The following is a 21,738-nucleotide window of genomic DNA, read 5'->3' as shown; positions in this document are numbered from 1 at the left end:
CAGCTGAGCTGAGAGGAAAGGAATCAGGAAGGAAAACAGGATTTCTACAATTCAAAACACTCACACTTTACTGGACTCTGTATATGTGCCTGAAAACAGTGTCAGTTCAGTTCATTCAGTCAGTCGTGTCTGACTCTTTGTGACCCCATGGACTGCAGGACGCCAGGCCTCCCTGTCCATCACCAACTCCTGGAGTTCACCCAAACTCAAGCCCATTGAGACGGTGAAGCCATCCAAACATCTCATCCTCTGTCATCCCCTCCTCCTCCTGCCCTCAATCTTTCCCAGCATCAGGGTCTTTTCAAATGAGTCAGCTCTTCGCATCAGGTGGCCAAAGTACTGGAGTTTCAGCTTCAACATCAGTCTTTCCAATGAATATTCAGGACTGATTTCCTTCAGGATGGACTGGTTGGATCTCTCTGCAGCCCAAGGGACTCTCAAGAGTCTTCTCGAACACCACAGTTCAAAAGCATCAATTCTTCAGCACTCAGCTTTCTTTATAAACAGTGTACCAACCTTATAAATAGAACTGCTTTTTGATAGAAAACTAACCCAGGATCCTCAACTGAAAATGTGCTCAATCTTCTTTTAAGATGGAAAAACAGCCCTTTCTTACTATATCTTCTTTGCAAATTTGCACATTTACACCCTGGTGGTTTAGTCGGTAAGTCATGTCTGACTCGTGACCCCGTGGACTGTAGCCCGCCAGGCTCCTTTGTCCACGGGGTTCTCCAGGCAAGAATACTGGAGTGAGCTGCCATTTCCTTCTCCAGGGGATCTTCCTGATGCAGGGATCGAACCCAGGTCTCCTGCATTGCAGGCGGATTCTTTACCAACTGAGTCGGAAGCCCCCATTTATACCCTTGTTGTTCTTAAACCAGCACCTCATTATACATCTCCGCACTACCCCCTTCCCGTTCCTCCTTTTTTTTTCCTTCTTATTTTTGGGGCCACACCACTCATAGTGTATTCCTCCAGAATTTTACAACTTGTTAGAAAACAGCGAAACTTCACATATAATAAAAGCACAGGCAGTAACCTAACCATAATGAAAACAGCATAACAGGAGGCACGGGTTTACCTTAGTGAGAGGATGTTCACGCTGACGTTTTGTTTCTTATACCTTAAGTCGTGACCAGAGAAGCTTCTGAGCATTTTGAAAGAGCATCCTTCAGCAGCCTCCTTGCTCTGCCACGGAGCCCCAGGCTCGGCTCGGCGGGGCTGGAACAGTGTCAGCACCCAAGGGAGAGCTCACACAGCTGGGAGATCAGAGGAAGGCCCAGGACCCGAGTGGGCGCTGGGCACCGTCTGCCTCCACGAGAGGAACTGCGGGGTAAAGCCCAGAATCAGAGATCTGTGGGTACGAGTATGGCAGGGAGGCAGTGTCATCAAGGTTAGATGACAAGGTTAGATGATGCACCAACAGGAACAAAGCCACGAGCGACAGCTAAAGGTTCCGAGTGGAGAGAGCCGGGCCCTGCTCTGACGACGCTGGCTGCCAACACCACTGAGCCGCTGCCGTGGGCTTCCTCCGGCTGCAGGCCTCGGCGTTCGTCCGCTCGCGCTACATCCCGGCAACAGCTGTTATCAGAGAACTGCATGGATGAAAGGCCATCTTGTCCCCCACGCCCCAGCGTGTGATCGTTCTCCATCTCGCCTCTCCTCGTCACCCTTAAAAACGTCTGAAAAGGTACAGCACGGGGACTCTTCACGCAGACCCGGTAAGTCCCCGCGTCCAGTGTGGACCATCTCAGCCCGGAAGGGAGCGGCCCTGCCGTCCTCGCTGGCAGCGCCGTGGGGCACGGCCGTTTACCAGCCCAGCCCCACCGGGGCCTCCCAGCGTCTCACAATCCATAAAAGTCACAGACCTAAGCCTCCAAGTGTGGCTAAAGCTGGTAACACTGGGACAGGGATCCCAGACCTGGAACCCACCTCTCTCCTCAGTACATAATGAGGACGGTTGATACTGTGCCCCGTGTCTTCTCCTCATCACTAAACTCAGACACACCAACCATTGAAGAGTCACTGTCTAATAAAGGGATGTGAGTCCCTGATCCAAACAAATACTAGAAATTACAGGAGAGAAGAGTCATCCACCACCTCTTATTCTCTTCTTTTGAGGGGGAGGCATTTGACTTATTTTCGGGTTTACCAATTCCAAAGTTGTCAGAAGGCAGGATCTAAATACCAACACTGACCTTTTAGAAAAGTCATCACAAACATATTATTCATAAGCAACACTGCCGTCATTTCAGAAACAGGCTTACATAAGCGCGGAAAAGTGTGAAATAATTCCACATTCATTTACTAGCACACACTGTCTTCCATTTGCACTCGGGTTCCTGCAAATGACAAAGCACCTTCCCAGGCTCCCTCTCCGGGAAAGAAAGGGGCCTTCTGCTGAGCTTGCTGTGTGCCGGGTCTGTGCGAGCTGCCCCTGCATCCAAGGGGCGAAGCGGAAAAGATGCTCATGGAACAGGGTCTGTAAACGGGAAAAGCCTCCGGTTCAAAGGCAGCTCAGCTCTACATGCAGCTCCTCCGCTCGACCCCAAATAGCGACTCTCCATTTTCTGAAGCCCCCCCCCCCTTTTTTTATCTGAACAGGTGGTGATTTCCCAGACGCCAGGACATCCTCTGTGCTGTTTAGGAAAATAGAGGCATATTCCTTCCGTTTGGATCTCTACATCTCAGTAGGTGCATCTAGGCAGCAGCTCTCCTGCTGTTCCCTTGGTTGCCACGTCTAGGAGAGCTAAGTGTCCATACTGATGGACGCCGAGAGGGGCCACTCTCAAAGACGGACATCCTCTAAGCCAGAACACCCCAACCTTTCTGGCACCGGGGATCGGCTCCGTGGAGAGTAGTTTCCCTGGGGCCTGGGGAGGGTGGCACTGGAGGGTGGCTGGTTTGGGGATGATTCTAGAGCCTTCCAATCATTGTGCTCCTTTGAGAACCTAGCGCTGCTGCTGATCTACAGGAGGGAGAACTCAGTGACGTGAGTGATGGGGTGTGTATCGAGAGTGATGGGGTGTGTGTCACAGTGATGGGGTGTGCATCACAAGTGATGGGGTGTGTATAACAGTGATGGGGTGTGTATCACAAGTGATGGGGTGTGTATCACAAGTGATGGGGTGTGTATCACAGTGATGGGGTGTGTATCACCACAAGTGATGGGGTGTGTATAACAGTGATGGGGTGTGTATCACAGTGATGGGGTGTGTATCGTGACGGGTGATGGGTGTGTGTGTTCAGTCGCTCACCCGTGTCTGACTCTTGGCAACCATATGGACTGTAGCCCATCAGGCTCCTCTGTCCAAGGGATCCTCCAGGCAAGAATACTGGAGTGGGCTGCCATGTCTTCCTCCAGGGGATCTTCCCGTCTCCTGTGCTGTAGGCAGGTCCCAGCGCTGTGAGGGGCGGGGTGGCTGTAAACACAGGTGAAGCCATGCTCCTCTGCTACTGCTCACCTCCAGCTGGGCACCCCTGTCCCTAACAGGCCATAGACGGTCCTGGTCTATGGCTGGGTTGGGGACCCCTGCTCTAAGCCAATCTTCAAGTTCCTTAAGTTCAAAGGGCAATAAAATGAACTACAGTTGACCCCTTTTGAATGGCTCAGGTCCAGTTTTATTCGATTTTTTTCAGTATAAATACTTCAGTACCACACAAGTCATAGTGAGTTGAACCTATGGATGGGGAACCAGGGATACAGAGAAACTCTGACTGTAAAGTCACACTCGGATTTTCGACTGCGCAGAGGGTGGGTGCTCTAACACCCACATTGTTCAAGGGTCAACTGTATTTCTCCTTGTTCTATTCTGCATTTCTAAATTTCGTATCTCATATTTACTTCATTGTAGATTGGCCTTTGGTTCCACCAGCTGACTTTTTACCTTTAGTTTGCATACTGCATTAACACTGGCAAAGCAAATTCAGAAAAGCTACTCAATATTGATTTAATACGTTTTTATGACCAAGGCAACAGCAAGCCTGTAGGAGTCTGGAAAGGCAGTCTGTTGTAGAAAAAAGGCAACTATATCAAACAATTTGAAAGAAATGCAATTTCCTATAACTTAGCTAAAGCTCACTGCCTAGGAAATTGCTTTTAGGGACCCAGCTTTTAATGATTGGATGCGATTTTTGTAATTAGCATATTAGTCTAGGTAGATGAGTATAACTGAAAAGCTTAAAGCACTTTCCTTCTTAATTAAGCATTCCTCATTACATTCTGAATTCTCCTTCCCACCCGCCCATCCTCACAGCTGGCAAAACAGTACACTGTAATTTATCTTTGCATTAAAATGATTACAAATTCAGAATGAGTGGAGTTCAAATTAAGTTTTCACATGGCAAGGAACACCCGGTTTAAAAGTTAATGAAGAAAGTGACCATTCTATCTTGTCAAAACATAAACACTTCTAGAAATTAATTAGCTTTTTCCCAGCAGAAGGGAGAAATCATCTGTCTCCTTGCTTGTCTGCAAAAGTTATCACACCAGAATATGATAGTCTTATATACATGATTCTGTTTTGCATTGGTCTCATCCTGACACTTCCTAACCCTCTAAATTACTCATTGGAGATACCGTTAAATTGAGGTCTAGCATTTTGCTTAAGAGCAAGAACTCTCAGCTCCAGCACTTTCTTGCTGAATAATCTATGGCCAATCAGCTTACACGCTCTGCTCCTCAGTTCTCCCATCTGTAAAATGAGGATAACAAGCATATCTTCTACACAGAGTAGCTATAAAGTTAAAGGCATATATATATATAATCCATGTTAATATACATTCCTAATACATATAAGCACTTGGAAGAGTTTTTGGCAGACAATAAATGCCATACAAATAGGTGGCACCAGTGGTGAGGAACCCACCTGCCAATGCAGGATATATTAGAGATGCGGGTTCGATCCCTGGGTTGGGAAGATCCCCTGGAGGAGGGCATGGCAACCCACTCCAGTATCCTTGCCTGGAGAATCCCACGGACAGAGGAGCCCAGCAGGCTACAGTCCCTGGGGTCGCAAAGAGTTGGACACAACTGAAGCAACTTAGCACACACACAAAAGTATTATTGTAATTACTATCACACCTACCATCACCACAGAGAGAATAGGGATAGGCTATGGGATTCTTTAAATGCTCCTGTACAAACCACTTTCTTGCTAAGTATATTTGAATTAACCTATAGAAGAAACAAGGTGGATTTTGGATGTTGTCATTAGAATGTCATAATTACGGCTGCATGGCAAATGTCAAGATAAGAGATTTATACATAAACATATAAAAACAAGTAATGATTTTAAAAGTTATCGTATGAAGCCTCACTATCATGAGTGATTTACATATAGTTAATTATCTTCAAATTAAGAATGTGCTGAGACAATTTATGGCATGTTTTCTCTGTGCTCTATCAAGAATAATAGTGATAGTGTAAAAAAAAAAAAAAAAGAAGAAGAATGCTGTAAAAAGATACATGCAGGAACTTCCCTGGCAGGCCAGTGGCTACGATGTTGCACATCCAATGCAGGGGCACAAGTCTGATTCCTGGTCAGGCAACTATGACCCCACGTGCCATGTGGCCAAAAAATAAATTTAATAAAAAAAGATATATGTAAAATATCAGTCCCATCGCATCTGGTGTGACAGTCATGCTGTTATCAAGTTAATAATAAATACCACTGCATTCTTTGGCTAATCCAAAATGAAAGCAAAAAGCTTATTTGAAAAGTTTTCATGTTTTGTCGTTCATCACTCTGATGTGTCATCCAAATTCATTTGTCTAACAGTTTTACTGAGATATAATTCACACATCACATACTTCACCCACTGAATGACCACAATTCAGTGGTTTTTAAGCATATACACAGTCATGTTACCATTACCACAGTTAGGTTGAGAACGTTTCATCATCACCCGGAGAAGCTCTGCACCCATCAGCAACCACCCTCCCCTCCCCCGACTGCCGCCGGCTCCACGTTCTGCCTCCCCGGATCTGCCGGCTTGGGCCGCGTCACGTCAGAGGGTCAGAGACATGTGTCCTTCTGTGTGTTCCTTCAGTTAGCATGAGTCAAAGTTCATCCATGCTGCGGCTTTTATCAGTACTCTACTCCTTCTTACTGCCGAATAACACTTCTTGCACAGATATATCACACACAATTAACCCATTTGTCAACTCTCACACATTTGAGTTGTTCCTGGTTTTGGCTACTAGGAAAAATGCCACTCCAAAAGTCTGTGTACAAATTTTTATATAGACATGTGTTTTCATTTCTTTTGAATATATACCTAGGAGTAAAATTGCTGGGTCACATGGTAATTCTATGTTGTGTCTTTAAGGAAATGCCAGAATGATTTCCAAAGTGGCTGCATCATTTTCTCTTTCTACCAGCAGTGTCTAAGGGTGCCAATTTCCCCAAAACCTCTCCAACACTTGTTATTATCTGTCTTTCTGATCGTAGCCATCCTGGGGATATGAAGTGGTATCCAAATACATTTTTCAGATACAAAAATATGGCGCTTCCCTGGTGGTTCGGTGGTAAAGAATCTTCCTGCTAATGCAGGAGATGCAGGTTCGATCCCTGGTCAGGGAAGAGCCCACATGCCGCAGAGCAACGAAGCCCATGCACCGTAACAAGAGAAGCCCCCACAGCGAGAAGCCTGCTCACCACAACTAGAGAAAAGCTCACAGAGCAACGAGGACTTAGCAAAGCCAAAAATACATACATATGTCTAAAAAAAATTTTTATTAATAAAAAAAAAAAAAAACCCTGCTCTTGTTAAGGTCATCACTCAAAAAAAAAAAAAAAAAAGATATTAAAACATGCAAATACACTGGGCAAGGAAGTAAATCTTTTAGGACAAGGGAAAGCACAAAGAGATTAGGAAAACGATTCCACAGTCAGGCTAGAAAATAAAGCAGGATATGTCTTTAAATGTTACTCAATTTCACACCCTTATGCAATCAGCTGCCCTTACCAAAGTGTCAGGACTGTGGAGCCAGCCCCCAGTTTCACATCTGGAGCTTATAATAATCATAGCAACCACTACTCTTGATTTATTTTACAAAATTCCTTCCCACGTTATGCCCGATTTGATCCAAAACCACAAATCTTACTTGGAAAAATATTCCCATTCTGCAGGCACAGTCACTGAGGCCCAAAGCTAGTAACTCACTTGTAAACATAATTAAAAATAAATACATCATCCATATATGAAACATCCATATATACATTCATAAACAAATGTTAAATAGCATTCACAGAGCTGGACCTGGAAGCCAAATTCTGCATTTACAATACCAATCATAGTGCCTCCTTTCCTCATCACTTTTATTTGCCTCATCCTTCATGACCCAGAAAGCAATGGAAAGGAAAGAGAAGGAAGAGAGCAATTCTGTGTGTGTGTCTGTAAAGTAATCAGAGGCAGGAAGCCTGGACATCACAAAGTCCCCACAGTCAGTCTGTCCCCACAGTCAGTCTGTAAGACAGCAGTATGTGAAAACCTGTTGTGATCATGACAGCAAGGAGGTTTGCATCCCTACTCCTCTGTGGGAGGTTCCTCTGGTAACCAAGAAGCCACTGGCGTGCACGGCCACTCAAATCCCTCAATTCCAAACATTACAGTAGTAATATTTAATTACATACACTAGCCATTCAAACAGCCGAGGAACTGCTGTGTACTTGGTACTCGGCACAGTGCTAAAACGGTAGAGATTTTTAAAAAGCAACGATGACACGGTTCCAAAGCAAAATTCAACAACTAACACTTACTAAGCCTCTTACAGGTAGCATCTCCTCACTCAATCCTCACAAAATCCCTGCAAGAGACGGGAAACTGAGGCACCAAGAAGTTAAGCAAACTGTCCCCAAGTCACAGGACTAATACATGGTGGAGCCGGAATCAGAAGCCCCAGCAAACTGGTTCTAAACCGGTGTCCTTAGCCAGCAAGCAGGCCTTCCTGCTAGATCTGGCTCAGCTGGAAGGCACGTGGGGTGAGGAAAGGCGACCAATAACCTCATTAACTACGACAACCCCCAGCTGAATGCTCCTTAATACCTGAAGCCCAGAGGAAAGTCATCAACCCTGTGGGGTGCTTATCTTGCCTTTTTACAGGTGAGCAGACAAGCCCAGACAAGTGAGTTCACTTGTCCAAAGTCACAGAACCATCACATTAAGGCTGGCATGGTGCTGAGTGCGGGACAGGTACTGCTCCAAGCACCAGCTCAGCTACTGAACCCTCATCACAACACCACGAGGCAGGTTCCATTATCAGCCCTCCTTCCTAGTTAAGTAACTTGTCCAAGACCTCCGGCACCAGTAAAAGTAGCAAACCCGATACACGGGGCTTTAAAGTTTTCCTCAAAACAACTTAATGTTGACTCTTGGCAACAAAGTAGCTGCGCAGAAGTTCAAAACCAGGTCTACGTAACCGGAGCGAGAGGGAGCCCTCTGTCTTCCTACACTAAACCTGGCCTCAGTGCAGAGGGGTGCAGGGGGAAAGAGGGGAAGTGTTCCGGGGACCCCCCTAAGGATCGGGCAATCACGCCTGTGATTGAAGGAGAAAGTGCTTTCTGGAGAGAGGCACCATGCAATATTTTACTTTTCTTATTATTATTACTTTTTTTTTTTATCACTGAGATGATAGTTCGAGTATCCTTTGGAAAACAATCTTTCATAATGTGATGTATTTTTTAAATGTCTCTTATTGTGGTAAAAGTCACATAATCTAGAACATACCATTTTAACCATTTCTTAAAAGGAAGTGAAACGCACTCAATTGAGCTGATAAATTAAAATAGTGTTTCAAATTGAATCAGAAAAGTTTTACTTTGATTTTTTTTCAATTAGAAAATCTCTTGATGGAAAAGAAGCTTTTATTCTCTTGAATTTTGGCTATATATTAAAAACCACCAAGGAATAGAAAGTGCAATTTGCCTTTCGTAACATTTAACTCAATTAATTCTGACCTCCAGTATTTGCTTCCTCAATCTAAGAGCAGCCAAGCAGAGTGGTTCCCAAACCTTGAGGGATCTTTGCAAGGGTCTCTCTCCTCCGGGTTCTGAAACCAGCGTTTCACACACCAAAACGAACCTGGAGACTCAGGCCAATAAGGAGAAGGCAGAGGCGCGCATGCCGTCTGACGGGACTAGCGGCCCACAAGCAAGTGGCTCTGACGCTAAAGCCAAGGAGTTCTGTTTTCCCTGGCAAACCGATCTGAGACCACAAGCCCAGCAGCTGCGGAACCGGTCAGACCGTCAGCACAACCCTCAGAGACGCATCCAAGGACCGCGACGGGATAGGAGTGATGGGGTCTGAGCCCGAGGCCCCGCCGGTGCCCGGCGCGGGGACGCAGTCAGGGCGCAGCGGCCCGGGCCAGTGCGCTCCGCCCGAGGCGTGCGCGGGGAGCGGGCCCGGGGACGGGGCGGGACCCGAGCCTCCACGCCCCTCGCGGACCCGGGCGCCGACCCACGGGCGCCTGCGGACGCCGGCACAGGCGCGGGGTTTCCAGCCTTCCGCTGGGGTCCATAAATCCTTTCGGGGGGAGCCGTGATCAGCCCCGCTTCACGGATGATGACACCAGGGCTCAGGGCAGCGACGCGAAACCTGCACTTTAAGTGACGGCGTCGCGGGCTGGCGGCTTCCCCGCGGAGGACCGGGGCCGCGGCGGGGCCGGCTGCGGGCTGCTACGCGCCCCTCGCGCCCGGCCGGGCAAGACCCCGGCGCCCGGGCAGGGGCGCGCGCGCCCACCTCCCGAGGCCCCCGCGGCCCCCGCTCCCGCCGCCCGAGCTCCCCGCCGCCCCGCGCGCCCCCCGCGCGTCCGAGCGGCGGAGGGCTGCAGGAACCGGGCGGCGGTGAAGCCGGCTGCGGGCTGCCCACGCGCCCCTCGCCCCAGCCCAGGGGCCAGGCTGGCAAGACCCCGGAGCCTCCCGCGCGCCCACCGCCCCCCGAGACCTCCCGCCGCCCCGCGCGCCCCCAGCGCGTCCGAGTAGCGGAGGGCTGCAGGAACCGGGCTGCGGTGAGGCCGGCTGCGGGATGCCCATGCCCCCTCGCCCCGGCCCGGGGGCCAGGCTGGCAAGACCCCGGAGCCTCCCGCGCGCCCCCCGCCCGAGCCCGGCGCGCCCCGCGAGCTCGCGCCTGCCCGGCCGCAGCGAAGCCGGGGCCAGTGGAGCCGCGGGCGCGCGGGCTGGCGGCGCCCCGCGAGCCGCGGCACGGCCCCCCGCCTCACCGCAGCTGCTCGCCGGTGACCAGGACCTCCGCCATGCGCTCGAGCTCGCGCTGCCGCGCCCCGCCGTCGCCGCCGCCGCCGCCGCCCCCCTCCATGGCCCGCGCCGCGCCCTCCGTCTCCGCGGTCCGCGGTGGGCTCGGTTCCGAGCCCCAGCCTGCCCGCACTGACGCCGCCCCCGCCATGTTTGCTGGGGGCGGTGCGGAGCTCACACGCCATTGGCTGCCGCGGGGAGTCGGTGGGCGGTGCCCGGCGAGCCCGCCCACCTGGGGCGTGGCCAATCCCCGCGTGGCCGGGGGCGGGGCCGAGAGGGAAACATCAACACGCGGCGGGGCGACTCTGAGCGCTGGCTGAGCCTGTGGGTCTGGTCCGCGGGCCCCTCCTTGACGCGCACAGCTGGTCTGCGAGGTCCTGGGCACGGGCGGGGAGGCTACTACGCAAGGGTGCCGGCATTTTTATTATATCGTCCACGTCCCCGACTGCCAGGATAGAAATCATTTCCCTAAGCAGTGAACTGGGAAGGGTGTACACGTCATTGAAGGGCTTCAAGAAATTAACCATGCTTCTCGCCCAACCTTCTCACCAGAGACAGCTTACCTGCCTTTGCTGTTGCTTGTCAGTCGTTCAGGCGTGTCCGTCTCTTCGCGGCCCCATGGACTGCAGCACGCCAGGCCTCCCTGTCCATCACCAACTCCCAGAGTTCAAACTCATGTCCATCGAGTCGGTGATGTCATCCAACCATCTCATCCTCTGTCGCCCCCTTCTTCTCCTGCCTTCAATCTTTCCAGCATCAGGGTCTTTTCCGGTGAGTCAGTTCTTCGCATCAGGTGGCCAAACAATTGGAGTTTCAGCTTCAGCACCAATCCTTCCAATGAATAGTCAGAGCTGATTTCCTTTAGGATGGACTGGTTGGATCGCCTTGCAGTCCAAGGGACTCTCAAGAATTTTCTTCAGCACCATGGGGTAATCAATGAAGAATGCTGGATTGGGATCAGACGGACTTGGGATCCAGTGGCATTCCTATAATTTCCTAACTAAATATGCTTAATTCCCAGTTTCTTCCTTTACAAAATAAAAATAATCGTGGTTTCCACGTTGTTGACATCTGCTGCATTAAAGATGCTTCAGGTAGTTGTTACCTCCTTTAATCGCAACAAATGGTAAAATGAGTATTGCCCTCATTTTACTCAGGAAGCAGGCCCAGAAACATGAGGCAACTTGAGCCTCATTGTCAAAAAACTATGAGAATCATATAAAATAAGTACGGTGCCCAGGGTTAATTAGATAAACAGCTTGCTTTTGCTCCTGTTTTTATTCTAAAATAGATACAAAGACTATCAAGAGCTTGCATGGATTTCACCTTTAAACATGCAGTTTCTGTCTTGAGCCTGTCATTTACTAACTTTGCAACCTTATTCCAGTTACTTAACTTCTCTGAGACTCAATTTTCTATCAATATAGCAGGAGTAATTCCTACTTTATAGGGATGTTGTATGACTTAAGGGAAACAACATTATGTAAAGTTCCCAGGTATATGCTATGTGTTCAATAGCTGTCCTCTTTAACATCATTATTTTTTAAAGTACTTTTGTTTATTCTTTATTGTTGGCTGTGCTGGATCTTCGTTGCTGCTTGGACTCTTCTCTGGCTGTGGAGAGTGGGGGCTACTCTATTGCAGGGCCTGGACCTCCTGCTGGGGTGGCTGCTCTCACTGTGGAGCCCAGGCTTCAGGGTCCGTGGGCCTCAGCGTCCGTGGGCTTCAGCTCAGGCTTAGTTGCTCCGCAGCACAAAGAATCTTCTGGGGCAGAGATGGAACCTGTGTCTCCTGCATTGGCAGGTAGATTCTTAACCACTGGACCACCAGGGAAGTCCCTCATTATTGCTTTTAATATGAAAAAGAAGAAGATAAAGAAGGAGAAAAAGGTGAAGAAATTCTTGCCAGATACTTTCCATTGTGTTTTTGTTTCCAGACAAATCCATTTTTCTCAAGTTATCTCTAATTAATATTTGATTATTAATAGGTCTTCAATATAAAGAAAAGAGAAGGCAGACCTGGCCCCACTAAATCTCTCTTTAATGAGTAGTTTTAAGCTTTTTGAAACTGTAAAATGAAAAAAAAAATTACCTATTCCTAATTATTTGTTGTTCAAACAATATTTTGTTTTATCCAAAAGCTCTAACTACATATTGTAAATCATATCACTATTATGATTGTCTTCTGGCTTTTCTCCCTTTAAATCTAGTCATGTTTTCATTTGAATTCAGACAGCTTTCTTCATCTGAAAAATGAAAATGAAAAAAAATTATGTAAAATATTTTCCTGTTTAATAGTTTGTGATTAAAACTTCATGATAAAAACTTTTATCATAAAAGTTTATGATTAAAAAAACTATTTAAAAAACACCTTAACATAAGGGGCAGGGGGGGCAATCAAGTCAGTAGTATACCTGATACCACTAGTCCGGTGAGAGGTAGTGTAGAATTTACTTTTCATGCTCAATGAGAAGGTTCTGTGTGTGTTTGTGTGGGTAGATGTGATCAGGAGTTGGGATTCCCGTGGGCTATTATTGTTTTCATCTTTCTTTTCATGTAGGAAACACACCATGTTCCACTTGGCTAGAAAACAGACCCTTTCTCCTAACTAAGGGGAAGGTTCGTGATCTGACTCCAGAGGACCTGTGAGCACAGCTGGCCCAGAACACCATGTGAGGAGCAGGTGCCCCTGAACGAGAAGAGGGTGCGGACACGGCGATCCATCCCGGATCTCCAAAGGACGGAAAATTCCTGTAGACTGTGGTTTGATTCCTGGCTCCACTGAGACAAGTTCATTATCTTTTCTAAAATTCGTTTCCCTTTGCAAAACCAGGATAATACCACCAATCCCACAGGATTGTTGGAAGGGTTAAATAAAACTGAATGAGCCCACCTGTCACAGACAGAAATTATTAAACCTGAGCCTTCTGCTCCTGCTCTCCCTATTCACGTGCGTCATGCCTTGTGGTTTTCATGCTCTCGGACCAGTGCTCCTCAGACTTGTGGTCGATATGGATTACATGTGTGCTTGCACGGGCATATGAGTGTGTGCATTTTTAATCCATTGAAGACTGGCGCTTTGGCAAAATACAATAAAGATGAATTTTAAAACACATGCAAAGCAGAAGCCCCAATTTTTTACTGTTTGGCGAACGGACAGAAAATTGTCAAATTGCTATAAACATTTTTTTTTTTTTTTGCTATAAACATTTTTAAACAATTTCTCTCAATATCTGTGAGTCTCAGTGTCTCTCCATACAGGTAAGGGTTATCAGCTGGCAGACCACGCTTTGAATAGTTCCGGAAAAGGTGTGAACAGCAGTGTGAGAAGATGAATAAAGTCTGTGAAAATATACTGTTGACTACAAACTTAATAACATGTTAGCTATCATTACTGTTTGGAGAAGGAAATGGCAGCTCACTCCAGTATTCTTGCCTGGAGAATTCCAAGGACAGAGGAGCCTGGCGGGCTACAGTCCATGGGGTTGCAAAAGAGTCGGACACGATTAAGCAACTCACACACACATATTACTGTTACTGCCTCTTCGTATACAGCTGTATTATTGCCACTTGATCTTAAAGATGAACTGGAATCTCACCTTCTCTGTGCCATTTTCTTGCACTCCCCCAAGTGTCTTGTGGCTTCTGTCTACACATTCTCTTGGTATTCAAAGATGTACATTATTCTTAACCATTAATACAAGTCTAGAGTCTCCAGCTGCCACAATTTTTATTCTCTTTCTGGGAATGGAAGTAGATTGATGGCTTAACAATATCCTGTCCAGATCTTTCTGTTGATCCTTTAAGGAAGGGAAGTTGTCTTTAAAAGTTAAATGTAAAAACAGAAGAAAATTAAATTCTGATGTGTTCATCATTCACACTAGCTTCAATATTTTTGCCACCATTTTGTACCAATAGAAATAAAACATTACCAATAAATATGAGGTCCTCCTGTCTCAGTCCAGCTCATTCCCAAGTTCTTGACCTTGTGTGTCAGAAATACTTAACTTTGGTATATGCTGCCACCGCGTGATTTTCTTTTGCAATGACACTAAATGATACAAGACCATTCGGGTATGACCTAAATCAAATCTCTTATGATTATACAGTGGAAGTGACAACTAGATTCAAGGGATTAGATCTGATAGAGTGCCTGAAGAACTATGGACAGAGGTTCATGACATTGTACAGGAGGCAGTGATCAAGACCATCCCCAAGAAAAAGAAATGCAAAAAAGGCAAAATGGTTTTCTGAGGAGGCCTTACAAATAGCTGAGAAAAGAAGAGAAGTGAAAGGCAAAGGAGAAAAGGAAAGATATTCCCATTTGAATGCAGAGAACCAAAGAAGAGCAAAGAGAGATAAGAAAGCCTTCCTCAGCGATCAATGCAAAGAAATAGAGGAAAACAATAGAACAGGAAAGACTAGAGATCTCTTCAAGAGAATTAGAGATACCAAGGGAACATTGCATGCAAAGATGGGCTCAATAAAGGACAGAAATGGTATGAACCTAACAGAAGCAGAAGATATTAAGAGAGGTGGCAAGAATACACAAAAAAACTACACAAAAAAGATCTTCATGACACAGATAATCACGATGGTGTGATCACTCACCTAGAGCCAGACACCCTGGAATACAAAGTCAAGTGGGCCTTAGAAGGCATCATTATCAACAAAGCTAGTGGAGGTGATGGAATTCCAGTTGAGCTATTTCAAATCCTAAAAGATAATGCTGTGAAAGTGCTGCACTCAATATGCCAGCAAATTTGGAAAACTCAGCAGTGGCTACAGGACTGGAAAAGGTCAGTTTTCATTCCAATCCCAAAGAAAGGCAATCCCAAAGAAGGTTCAAACTACCACACAATTGTACTCATCTCACACAGTAGTAAAGCAATGCTCAAAATTCTCAAAGCCAGGCTTCAACAGTACATGAACCATGAACTTCCAAATGGTCAAGCTGGATTCAGAGGAACCAGAGATCAAATTGCCAACATCCACCAGATCATCAAAAAAGCAAGAGAGTTCCAGAAAAACATCTACCTCTGCTTTATTGACTATGCCAAAGCCTTTGACTGTGTGGATCACAACAAACTGGAAAATTCTTAAAGAGATGGGAATACCAGACAACCTGACCTACCTCCTGAGAAATTTGTATGCAGGTCAAGAAGCAACAGTTAGAACTGGACATGGAACAACACACTGGTTCCAAATAGGAAAAGGAGTACGTCAAGGCTGTATATTGTCACCCTGCTTATTTAACTTATATGCAGAGTACATCATGAAAAATGCTGGGCTGGATGAAGCACAAGCTGGAATCAAGATTGCAGGGAGAAATATCAATAACCTCAGATATGCAGATGATACCACCCTTATGGCAGAAAGTGAAGAAAAACTAAAGAGCCACTTGATGAAAGTGAAAGAGGAGAATGAAGCAGTTGGCTTAAAGCTCACCATTCAGAAAACTAAGATCATGGTATCCGGTCCCATCACTTCATGGCAAATAGATGGGGAAACAGTGAAAACAGTGACAGACTTTATTTTTGGGGGCTCCAAAATCACTGAAGATGGTCATTGCAGCCATGAAATTAAAAGGCGCTTACTCTTTGGAAGAAAAGTTATGACCAACCTAGACAGCATATTAAAAAGTAGAGACATTACTTTGCCAGCAAACGCCCATCTAGTCAAAACTATGGTTTTTCCAGTAGTCATGTATGGATGTGAGAGTTGGACTATAAAGAAAGCTGAGCACTGAAGAATTGATGCTTTTGAACTGTGGTGTTGGAGAAGACTCTTGAGAGACCCGTGGACTGCAAGGAGATCCAACCAGTCCACCCTAAAGGAAATCAGTTCTGCATATTCATTGGAAGTGAAGAGGAAAAGTTAAAATTTTACCTCCTTCTGCCTCTGTAACTCACCTTCCCTTTGCAAAGTCTGGATCATGTAGGTCACGTAGTCTCAGAAAGTGCGGACTTGCAGTACTAGGAACTGGAGTTTATCTCACTCAGGCTTGTCCTGCTCTTTGCAATCACCCAGCCCCTGCAAACCTGCTTAATCGTGCCTATCCAGGCCAGGCATCCCCCTCCCCATCTTGACCACTGTTCCCTGGCGAGCGAAACCCCTCAGTTTAAACCAGCCTGTTAACAGCTAGTGTTGCCCACTCCAGTCTGTCTATAAAAAACTCTGCAATCCCTTTGTTCAGGGGTCAGAGCTTGGAGCATTAACTCCTCTGGGCCCGCAGGCGTAATAACCCCGAGTTCTCCAACTCTGAGTGTGGTGCTTGGTTCTGCAACAGAAGGACTGGTGCCGAAGCTGAAACTCCAATCCTTTGGCCAGCTGACACAAAGAACTGATTCATCAGAAAAGACGCTGATGATGGAAAAGATTGAAGTTAGGAGGAGAAGGGGACAACAGAGGATGAGATGGTTGGATGGCATCACTGACTCGATGGACATGAGTTTGAGCAAGCTCTGGGAGTTGGTGATGGACAGAGAGGCCTGGCGTGCTGCAGTCCATGGGGTCACAGAGAGTCGGACTTGACTAGGTGACTGAACTGAAGTGAACTGAAATGATACTGGGTCTCTGGAGGAAAAGGGCCACTCAAGAAGGCTTTTGGGAAACTTGGGTGGAGGTGGGGAGGGGGGTGGTTTGTCTTCTTATTGGGAGTGTTCCTGGCTTTTAGTGAACATGGACTAGGGAAGCTAAATATTCCCATTTTCTTGAGACAACACCTCACCATTAGGGAAATTCTACTTTTAATTTTTTAAGGAACCTCCATATTGTTTTCCATAGGGGCTGCACCAAGTTACATTCCCACCAACAGCACAAGAGGTTCCCTTTTCAAGAATGCATATTTTAATCCCTACGACAATTACTTTAAAAATGCAAAGAGAAAGGGCTAAAAGATCAGTAGGTAAATTATAATGAGATTCTTTTTTTAAAGATTTCAAGAAATCCACAGGAGGACAGAAAAGGAAGAAAAGAAAGAGGTGAAAAATAGTGGTCACAGCTGGATCATAAAATAAGTCTGATAAAATGGTTGAAATCACATAGAGTATATTCTCCATGTATAAGCCATACCATACAACATTAAACTAAAAATGAATAAATACCTAGAAAATCACAAATACAAATACAATCTGGAATACAGTGCACTCCTAAATAATTCATAGGTCAATGAAGTAATTACAAAGAAAATTAGAAAATATTTTGAACTGTGTGATAATGAAAGTTAACCTTCCAAAATGTGTACAGTACTAAAGCTAAAGCAGAGCTTTGAGAAAAATCTATAGTTTTAACTGTGTATATTAGTAAAGGAGTCTAAAATCAATTGTAAGAAGATAGAAAAAGAAGAGCAAAGCAAACCCAAAGTAATTAGAAGTTAAAACTAAATAAATATTTATTGTCCTTTTTCCAATGGGCATAAGGAAACTTCTGGGGGTACTGAGAATGTTCTGTGCATTTTGATTGTAGTGGTGCTTTCACCAGTGTGTAAATTTGTCAAATCCTTAATTTATACACTTTAAATGGATGCAATTTATTTTACTTAAATTATATCTCAATAAAGTCAATTTCCCTGGAGAAGGAAATGGCAAACCACTCCAGTACCCTTGCCTGGAAAATCCCATGGTCCCAGGAGCCTGGTGGGCTGCAGTCCATGGCGTCGCTAAGAGTCGGGCATTACCAAGCGACTAACAGAAAGTTGATTTAAAAACAAGAGTCTTGAGGGAGGTGGGAGGGGGGATCGGGATTGGGAATACATGTAAATCCATGGCTGATTCATATCAATGTATGACAAAACCCACTGGAAAAAAAAATAATAATAATAATAAAAATTAAAACAAAAAAAAACAAGAGTCTTGAGGCAGCAGTGCTTCCTGTAAATTTAGGAAACAGCATGGCACCTGGGGGAGGGGTGGAGACTGTATAGGGTGTTATGAGCCTTGATAAGGACTTTGACGCTGTGGACACAGGATCTAGAAGACAAAGAGCATTGCTGACCATCCTGTTCTATATGGGTTAAATCTTAACCCACTGTGGTTGACCATGGCCAGGTCAACCTGAAAGGAATTCAGGATAAAAAACTCGAAGAGGCAATCTACGCTTTGGATGAGCAGGCCCTTAGATAGTCAGATGTGCATCTCGGAAGAATGTCGGTGACCCCAGACATAGAAAAGCCCTGAGATCATCTACTGGATACACCTGTTCTTTGTGATCAGCAGGAATCTTTTTTTTTTTTTGACAGGAAATAGCATTTATTGGTGAGCGTGATTGAGGAGGGAACAGAGCTGATGCTCATGAGTGCAGGGCCCGCCATTTGTCCAGGGGACCACGATTAGGGATGTATTTGACCCCACAGCTGTCAGGGATGAATCGCTTTTCTGCCACCATGTTCTGAAATTCATCCGCATTGAACTTGGTAAATCCCCACTTCTTGGAGATGTGGATCTTCTGACGGCCAGGGAACTTGAACTTGGCCTGGCGGAGGGCTTCAATCACATGCTCCTTGTTCTGCAGCTTGGTGCAGATGGACATTATGACCTGGCCAATGTGGACCCTGGCCACTGTGCCCTGGGGCTTTCCAAAGGCACCGTGCATACCTGTCTGGAGTCTAGACTGAGAAACAGCAGGCCAGTCATGAATGCCCACTAGGAAGAGTTGTCTCCAAGGTCCCTTAGGGCTACCTGTACAGGCAACAGGTTGCATACACTACCAAGGAGGTTGCTGTTTGCAGCCATTGCACAAGCAGGAATCTTTTAACAAGATGTATTCGAGACTGTAGGCTTCCCTGGGGGATCAGAATCTGGCTGACACTGCAGGAGACACGGGTTTGATTCCTGGGTTGGGAAGACTCCCTGGAGAAGAGAATGGCTACCCACTCCACCATTCTTGCTTGGAGAATTCCATGGACAGAGGAGCCTGGCAGCTATGGTCCATGGGGTCACAAAGAGTCGGACACGACTGAGCGGCTAACGCTAATGTTAACTATGCTTGACTGCGCATATTTCCTAAAATCATATATAAACTGGCTTCTCCCCCACCTCCTTTATGTTGAGTGGTTACCTCCCAGGCTCTAGTCTTCATAAAGACCCTGATAAAACTAAAATTCACAACTCTCACACTGTGTATTTTTAAGATATTTACTTTATTTTATTTAGATAGCTTCATCGACTCAGTGGACATGAATGTGAGCAAACTGCTGGAAACAGTGAAGGGCAGGGGAGCCTGATGTGCCGATGACCACTGGGAAAACCACAGCCTGGATGGGACGGGCCTTGTGGACAAAGTAATGTCTCTGCTTTTTAATATGCTCTCCAGGTTGGTCATAGCTTTCCTTCCAAGGAGTAAGCGTCTAATTCTAATTTCATGGCTGCAGTCACCATCTTCAGTGATTTTGGAGCCCCAAAATAAAGTCTGTCACTGTTTTCACTGTTTCCCCATCTATTTGCCATGAAGTGATGGGACCGGATACCATGATCTTAGTTTTCTGAATGGTGAGCTTTAAGCCAACTGCCTTCATTCTCCTCTTTCACTTTCATCAAGTGGCTCTTTAGTTTTTCTTCACTTTCTGCCATAAGGGTGGTGTCATCTGCATATCTGAGGTTATTGATATTTCTCCCTGCAATCTTGATTCCAGCTTGTGCTTCATCCAGCCCAGCGTTTTTCATGATGTACTCTGCATATAAGTTAAATAAGCAGGGTGACAATATACAGCCTTGACGTACTCCTTTTCCTATTTGGAACCAGTGTGTTGTTCCATGTCCAGTTCTAACTGTTGCTTCCTGACCTGCATACAGGTTTCTCAGGAGGTAGGTCAGGTTGTCTGGTATTCCCATCTCTTTCAGAATTTTCCACAGTTTATTGTGATCCACACAGTCAAACGCTTTGGCATATAACTTAGCACTGAACAACGACACATTCTGAAAGTGATCAGAAACCATTGGCGGATTTTGAACAGCAGAATGCCATGATCTGACTTAGATTATTGCAAGGATGAAGTAGGTGAAGTGAAGTGAAAGTTGCTCAATCGTGTCCAACTCTTTGCGACCCCATGGGCTTTACAGTCCATGGAATTCTCCAGGCCAGAATATTGGAGTGCGTAGCCTTTCCCTCTTCCAGGACAGTAGAAGGGAATGTGTATGGGATACACAGTGGAGTGCTTGACTCAGTAAATATTTAATAGATGTTTTTTTCTCTTTTCTAAAGCAAAGCAGAAGAAAATGGCAAATCAGGCTACTCTGTGTAACATGAAACACTACCTCCCTAGTGGGGAAAATCTGAACTGTTCTGCAAGCAAAGCCTAAAAAGTTTAATTAATAAAAGACGTGATGTTAAACATCTAAGCTACTGTAGTTACCATAGAATGAAATAAATCTTGCTATGAATAAGAACTTCCTTGTCTGAAGTGACTTTTAAGTAAACACAAGGTAATGTGCTTTGCAAGACCTTGCTTTATTCTGTTTCTCCTACCATGTGCAGTTCTTTCCTCCAGGGAGGCATATCTTGAAAGGCTTCCACCACAAATATTTGGTGAGGTTTCATCTTCAGTCGGGAGAAGGAAACGGCAGCCCACTCCAGTGTTCTTGCCTGGAGAATCCCAGGGACGGAGGAGCCTGGTGGGCTGCCGTCTATGGGGTCGCACAGAGTCCGACATGACTGACTCGACTTAGCAGCAGCAGCGGCATCTTCAGTTGCACATCCCACTCTCTCTGGGTGGTCTCGTTACCAAACCGAACTGCTCGCCTGACGTGTAGACGAGCCAATCCATTGGCACCAGGCCATGGTGAAGGAAGGCGAAACGGAGCAGGGCTCCGTGGAGCTCCTGGGCGGGGAGACCTTTCCAACAGGTGCTAACTGGGGATGGGAGCGGATGAAGAGACAAGAGAACAGCCAAGAAGCAACAGCGCAGCCCTGGGGCAGAGTCCAGGTTCCCCCGCAGGGGAGCACCGAATCTCTGGGCTCTTTTCAGAACGGAAACCCCCAAGCAACGGAAGATGTTCGCATTCCTCATCCCGGAGAAGGTCACGTCTGCTGTCCTCAAGGAGCGCATCGGGAGCCCACCTGAGCCCAGCACAGCAGTGTGGGCAGAGGGGCCTGGGGCCCGGCCACCGGTCACTCAGAGTCCGGCCCGGCTGGGCGGCAGCGCGCACGCGGGGAAGCTTAGGTCGGCGAGAGTCGCTCAGGTGTGTCCGACTGCACAGTCCACGGGATCCTCCAGGCCAGAATACTGGAGTGGGCAGCCTTTCCCTTCGCCAGGGGATCTTTCCAACCCAGGGATCGAACCCACATCTCTCGCAACGCACGCGGACTCTTTACCAGCTGAGCCACCAAGGAAGCTCTTCACGTGATGAAAGATTCATGCAATGATGCGGGAAAAACGCGTATGTGAAGGCCCGCCCGCCGCTGTGCCGACGGCCAGGAGAGCGGGGTCCCAGCGGAAACGGGGAGCGGGGCGCAGCGGAGAGGCCGGACCGCGGTCTCCCCCCGCCCCCGGG

At 46.7% G+C, this 21,738-nt stretch overlaps 1 protein-coding gene and 1 pseudogene across 6 annotated transcripts in view; both read right to left on the bottom strand.

The window, feature by feature from the left end:
* The window catches only part of DEPTOR (DEP domain containing MTOR interacting protein), a 163,644-nt gene extending 153,330 nt beyond the window's left edge, over positions 1 to 10,314 (bottom strand). For all 6 annotated transcript variants that reach the window (XM_061123876.1, XM_061123877.1, XM_061123872.1 and 3 more), the window contains exon 1: positions 10,220 to 10,314. In XM_061123876.1, the coding sequence (XP_060979859.1) occupies positions 10,220 to 10,314 (95 nt within the window). The remainder of the gene's footprint in view (positions 1 to 10,219) is intronic.
* Positions 10,315 to 18,899: 8,585 nt separating this feature from the next.
* Positions 18,900 to 19,013, bottom strand: LOC133042907 (small nucleolar RNA SNORA70; annotated as a pseudogene).
* Positions 19,014 to 21,738: the final 2,725 nt, after the last annotated feature.

The sequence above is a fragment of the Dama dama genome, chromosome 21 (genome assembly GCF_033118175.1).
Source record: "Dama dama isolate Ldn47 chromosome 21, ASM3311817v1, whole genome shotgun sequence".
NCBI lineage: Eukaryota > Metazoa > Chordata > Mammalia > Artiodactyla > Cervidae > Dama > Dama dama.
Note: the sequence above shows the minus strand (reverse complement) of the source record. Positions and strands in the feature narration are given on the sequence as shown.